This window comes from Pimephales promelas, chromosome 7 (genome assembly GCF_988280905.1).
Source record: "Pimephales promelas chromosome 7, fPimPro1.hap1.1, whole genome shotgun sequence".
Taxonomy (NCBI): domain Eukaryota; kingdom Metazoa; phylum Chordata; class Actinopteri; order Cypriniformes; family Leuciscidae; genus Pimephales; species Pimephales promelas.
The window spans coordinates 41,470,353-41,476,831 of record NC_142775.1 but is presented as its reverse complement, the minus strand read 5'-3'; the positions used below and the strand labels follow the sequence as shown (position 1 = coordinate 41,476,831).

Here is a 6,479-nt window from a genome sequence, read left to right as displayed (position 1 = left end):
AGAAAACTATATAAATACTGTATTTAGATAGTTTTTACCTCTTGTTAACAGTCTCTTGATTGGACGATGTTGTTGTATTGTCGGCTTGTGTTGATCATAATCTGTGGTGTAAATCTGCACCTGTAAGTGATGTCTATAATCCCACACTGATGTCTTTATAAGCCTCTCTCAGCGTGTGATCGTGTCCTGTAGTCGGCGGTCACATGACTCCTAATCAAACACTTACAAACACTTACAACACCTTTATTTGGGTCATCGCGGTGAGAGATTATATACAGTCTTGGCACAACTTTAGAAGCCTCGTTTGAACAACCGAAGAGGATCAAATACACAAACGGGTTTAAATGAATGACATTTCAGAAGAGAAGCAGCTTTTGTAGAAAGAGATACTTAGAGTCTGTGTGCATGAATTTAAACACATTTTACTGTAAACTACTTTAGAATAAAACATAAATATGTGGGAAGGGAATAAACAGCATCAAATTCACTGTTTTGTTTTAGTAAAGATGTATAAAAACTCATAACTAACAACATCTATGATGAAACTAAACTGGATGTAATCGGTTCCTGAATCATGTACATCATTAGTCCATCAGGGGCACAAAAACAGTGAGAGAATCATACAAAATATACAAATATGTACAACAAATATACAAAAACAAAAAATATTTTCTTCAATAAAAAAAAAACGCTCTAATTTGAATTAGAGTAAACCAGCAAAACCTGTTGTTGTTCTCCAGCACAAATATATAAATATTCTTAAATCAAGATATATGGTTTCACTTTACAATAGAGTTAGAACTAAGAATGAACAATACTTCTTAAAACTAGGACTAATATCAGCCAAAGGAGTCAGAAATAATCTTGTTTTCCCTCGGACTCCATTAGCAGATATCTGTTCTAGATTTAAACTCATTTTGATCAGTTTTCTTAATATCCTCAGTTCTCTTGATCTCAGGACACGGAGGTGTTTGTGCTGGACAGGCAGAGCAGGATTTCCTCCGCGAGTGGGATCGGATGAAGCGAGACGATGTCTAGAAGCTGGTGGCGACTTCAGTCTGCGCCCGATCCGCAGGCCCGCTCCGCCTCTCCTGATGGGCCGAGTACGAGGGCAGAGTCCCGGTGCGGGAGAACGTCTGCATGCTGCGGGTCGGGCCTTCGTTCCAGCGCTGGGCAGAGAGGTGTGTGTTGTGGTAAAGAGGAGTGTGTGAGAAGCCGATGGTGTATGCGCTGCCGGGGGGCGCGAGTGTGTGACGGGTCTGTATTACACCACTCCTCCAGTCTCCGAACGACCCTGAAACAGGACACGCATTACATGCACTGCGTTCAGCCAGATTTCAAATCTCACATCATTTGGCAGTAAAGCAAGTCAGTTTATCTCATTTTAAGTCGAGACAGTTATTTATACAGCGCTTTTAACAACACAGAGCTGCTTTACAGAGATAACAGGACAATAATGCAATGAGTTGGAACTTTTTTTCTTGGTTATACGAATGTTAAGAGAACATTCAATTGTATCATTCGTCAGACATTATGAGATTGTTACTTTTGAATATTCTCTGTTACTTTTGAATGTTCTCTGAATGTTACTTTTGAATGTTCTCTGAATGTTACTTTTGAATATTCTCTGTTACTTTTGAATGTTCTCTGAATGTTACTTTTGAATGTTCTCTGAATGTTACTTTTGAATATTCTCTAAATGTTACTTTTGAATGTTCTCTAAATGTTACTTTTGAATGTTCTCTAAATGTTACTTTTGAATATTCTCTGAATGTTACTTTTGAATATTCTCTAAATGTTACTTTTGAATGTTCTCTAAATGTTACTTTTGAATGTTCTCTAAATGTTACTTTTGAATGTTCTCTGAATGTTACTTTTGAATGTTCTCTGAATGTTACTTTTGAATGTTCTCTGAATGTTACTTTTGAATGTTCTCTGAATATTACTTTAGAATGTTCTCTGAATGTTACTTTTGAATGTTCTCTAAATGTTACTTTTGAATGTTCTCTAAATGTTACTTTTGAATGGTCTCTAAATGTTACTTCTGAGTGTTACTTCTGAGTTAGGAGATGAAGCCTTGTAAAGACTGTTAGAGACGCCACACACCTCTGGCCATCGGCTGGAAGGTGGTCAAGCTCCTCCTCAGAGCCGCTCCGCTGGAGTCAGAGTCGCTGTCGTTACAGTCACTGTCTCCTTTCCCACTGTCCTTCACGCTCAGCTGATCTGTGGTGCTGGCGCCGCTGTAAATGCAATCACATCTGATTATTGATATTCCATCGCAGAACAAAATACCATATTCACTGGCACGTGACTAATCCGCCAGCGCTCATGACCTACTGTACGAGAGAGACCACATACTGCACAAACACCTTTATATGTGTCAGTCACGACCAAAGATGATGTGTGTTGCTTTCAAAAAGTGTTTAAATAAACAAGTGTTGGAATTTTGAAAAGTTATGATATGCCACGAGATATGCCACATGCATAATTTCTTGGTGACTTATTAAGTGTAACTAAATAAGTGTCTGTGATCACATGACTTTGTACAGACGGTCAGATTCATATTCATTCTTGAATTAAATGTTCATTTGCCACTCAAATTATTATGCATATGATATACGCTACCAGTCAAGGTTTGGATCATGAGATTAATAATGTTTCTGAGAGTCTCTTCTGCTCATCAAAGCTGTGTTTATCTGATCATAAATACAGTAAAACAGTGAAATATTACTTCAGTGTAAATCATCGGTTCTCTGTGTGAATATACAGTAAAGTGTAATTTATTCCTGAATTTAATAATCATAATAATTTAATAATAATCATAAATGTTTGTTGATCATCAGATCCTCATATTAGAGTGATTTGTGAAGGATCATGTGACACTGAAGACTGGAGTAATGATGATAAATTACACTTTACTGTATATTCAAATAGAGAACAGATGATTTACATTAATAATATTCCACTGTTTTACTGTAAACGCAGCTTTGAGCAGAAGAGACTCTCAGAAACATTAAAAAAACTCACCGAATTCCGTGGTGGAATTTGAATATAATTGTTCTTAAATTAAAAACAGTCATTATAATGATAATTGTATTCTTTTTTATTATTATTAAATCAGAAAAATGCTAAATAAATGCATTTTCACTAACAGTCTCAAAGTTTTGGCCCTTATTGTACCAATAATTATTAAATTTTAGTCAAGCAATTATCCAGATAGGCAAATGCAGTAAAAACCAACAACTAAAGATCCTTCTTACCTCCTTTGCAGACAGTATTTTTCATCTTGCCATAAGAATGTTTGTTCGAAAGGTTTGCATGGCAGGAACAGCTATTAAAACAAAAGCTTCGAGTTTATATTCTGACTTTGAAATGTGCATCAAAACAACAAGATGTTCAGCAGAAATCACTCACCTTTTCCTCAAAGTCCAGGCTCTTGTCTTCATACAGACAGGGCTGCATGGATTCGCTCTCGTTCCTGAGGAAAGCGTTAGCGCCGTTGTAAACGCTAGCGCCGGTGTTGTTGCTCTTGGACAGTGGAGTGGATCCGTACAGGCCGTCTCTCCCGAAGCTCCTACGCCGGCGTTTGAGCACACAGCTAATGGTGATCACGCTAATGGCTCCCAGTAACAACACACAGCATCCAGCGAAACCAGCGATTAGCAGCGTCCACACGTCGAACTCCACAGTCTCGTCGTCCTTCGATCGGAGTAAAATAACCACCTGATCTTCTTGAGCTCCAGTGTCTGTGACCACGAAACGCACGTATGCTAAGCTAGTCAGCGGCTCTCGACCACCGTCAACCACAGAAACTGTGATTTGCAGGACGTCTCCACACGATGAAGAAAGTCGACGTTTTAAAACGATCTCGCCAGTGCTTTTATCAACAGAAAAAAGTTGATTTTCGTCGTCTAGGATGTGAAAACTGAGCTCGCTGTTGGCGCCGCTGTCGTCGTCTTTAGCGGCCACTCGCAGCGCTAAATACCCGGCCTGAGCGTTAAAGGGAATCGGGATTTCAGCAGAATCGTTTCGTAACACCGGATACGTAAAATACGGAAAGTTATCGTTCTCGTCAACCACGTGGATTTGTATTAAAGTCGTGCTTGATAGCGGCGGGAAACCTTTATCGCTAGCTTTCACTGCGAACTCGACTTCTCTCAGAGTCTCGAAGTTGAAGGATCTGAGCGTGTATAAAGATCCCGAGTGCGGATCGACGGACACAAACGTAGACATCGGAGAACCGTCCGGCGCTTTGCTGTCGATCAAACTGTAGAAAACCTTTCCGTTCTTCCCGACGTCGAGATCCCGCGCCACAACCGTGGTCATGTACGATCCGGGAATGTTGTTTTCAATCACGGAGACGTCGTACGAGGCTTTACTGAACACGGGAGCGTTGTCGTTCTCGTCAGTGATGCGTATCGTATAATGCTTGATGGTTTTAAACGGTGGCGTTCCCAGATCTTCGGAGATCACAGTGAGGTTGTATTCTGGAATGGCTTCCCGGTCTAAAGTCGTGGTCGTAACGATCATGAAGGTGTCGCTGTATGCTTGCGTTAGCTTGAAATGCTCGTGTCCTTGTAAAGTCGTGCGCACGTATCCGTTCGGACCCGAGTCTGCGTCGGATGTGCTAATCAGCGCCACGAAACTCTCCTCTGCCGCGGCTTCGGTTATAAACGCCACTCCGTCGCTAGTGGAAGTCATCGGCTTAATGCTAATCTCCGGCGCGTTATCGTTCACGTCTAGGATGTCGACGATTGCTCGGCATGTCGATGAAATGGAATTGCTTCCCAAATCCGAAGCTTGAATGTGCAACTCGTAGGATTTCTTGCTCTCGTAGTCGACGGTGTCTCTGAGAGTCACTTCTCCCGAGATCAGATCGATCTGGAAAACACGCGTGACGTCAGTCGGCGAGCCTTCCACGAACCCGTACACGACTTCCCCGTTGATCCCGGCGTCGGGGTCGAAGGCGTGCACCTTCAGCACTCGGGATCCTACGGGAGAGTCTTCGCTGAGCTCCACTTTAAGCGAGTTGTGCTCGAACGTTGGCCTGTTGTCGTTAGAGTCCAGAACTCGTATGTAAACGGTGGTTTCGCCGGATTTGGCCGGATTCCCGCCGTCGGTCGCCGTGACCTCGATGGTGTAAAACTCTTCCATCTCCCGATCGAGCGTGTTTATCAGCACGAGCTCGGCTGACTTCGCCCCGTCCTCACGAGTACTGACCTCCACCACGAAATTGTTGGTGTGTGAGATATAGTAGCTCTGGACGTAGTTGTCTCCGACATCGAGATCCACGGCGACATCCAGAGGGAAACGTGAGTTTAACGGCGAATCTTCTGATACGTCCAAATGCGTTTCGTTGCGTGTGAACCGAGGCGAGTGGTCGTTAATGTCTTTGACCTCGATCTCGACGTGGATGAGCTGAAATTTCTCCTTTGAAAAGGCGACGACGTCAAACGTAATGAGGCACTGTGGGGATCGGTGACACAGCTGCTCTCGGTCGATGACCTCTCCCACCGTCAGCAGCCCGTCGGCTTTCCTCATGTGGATTACGGAGGTCGTCTTCTGGATGAACTTGAATGATGTCTCGGGATCCTCTTCTGGATCTATTTTCAAGTCTTGAGACAGGTTTCCGATCTCTGTGCCTGGAGCATCTTCCTCAAATGTAAAGTACTTCGTAGTTGTGCAGAAGCCGTTGCAAATCATGCAGAGAAGCGTGAAGTAAGAGAAGAACTTCATGTCTGCAAACGCCAAACTAAAATCTGGGACTATTTCAGAAATAGTCCTAAAAAGACTGATTTAACTAATTCGACTATATCTTAAAAAGAAAAGTGAGAATAAAAGTGTCCGTTGTCCTTCACTCCTGTTTGACTCTGGAGTTTCCAGCTCACACCTATCACATATAGGTCATAGTTTATGCAAATTAGCCCATCTGCTGACCAATGAGCACTGGTCCTCCCAGAAGCCCCACCTCTGGCTCTCGATTGGCTCACAGCTGTTTCACACTCTCCTGAGGGAGACGCTAATACACAACACTATTGTCCCAGTCAAACCGAGTTTGATCTGCGGGATTCTGCATCAAATTGTATTTGAAGACAAAGACTAGCTAAAACTTTTTTTTAAATTGTAGTTAATTAACATGTGAGATGCTACTACAATACAATATCTAAAAATAAACTGCACACACACACACTCACTAACCTGACCACTAAACCTACCCATCACACACACACACACACACACACACACACACACTAACCTGACCCCTAAACCAAGCCATCATATACAACTTTCTGCATTTTTTACATTTTTAATAGAACTTTAATAACTTTGTTTTTATAGCAGATTTACAAACGAGGACACCCCTAAAGGAGGTTTTGGTCACTTGTGGGTACAAATCTGTCCCCAAAATTTAGTTAAGTAGGTACACACTCTCTCTCTTTCACACACACACACACACACACACACACACACACACACAC

The 6,479-nt window shown here is 42.2% G+C and overlaps 1 protein-coding gene across 1 annotated transcript in view; it reads right to left on the bottom strand.

The window, feature by feature from the left end:
• Positions 1–227: 227 nt before the first annotated feature.
• Positions 228–6,479, bottom strand: part of pcdh8.1 (protocadherin 8, tandem duplication 1) — a 7,906-nt gene continuing 1,654 nt past the window's right edge. Inside the window, exons 1-4 of the mRNA XM_039671429.2 lie at positions 3,415–6,479; positions 3,261–3,331; positions 2,107–2,240; positions 228–1,294 (exon numbers count right to left, since the gene is read on the bottom strand). The exon at positions 3,415–6,479 is cut by the window's right edge and continues 1,654 nt beyond it. Of these exons, the coding sequence (XP_039527363.2) occupies positions 1,035–1,294; positions 2,107–2,240; positions 3,261–3,331; positions 3,415–5,736 (2,787 nt within the window). The 5' untranslated portion in view covers positions 5,737–6,479 and the 3' untranslated portion in view covers positions 228–1,034. The remainder of the gene's footprint in view (positions 1,295–2,106; positions 2,241–3,260; positions 3,332–3,414) is intronic.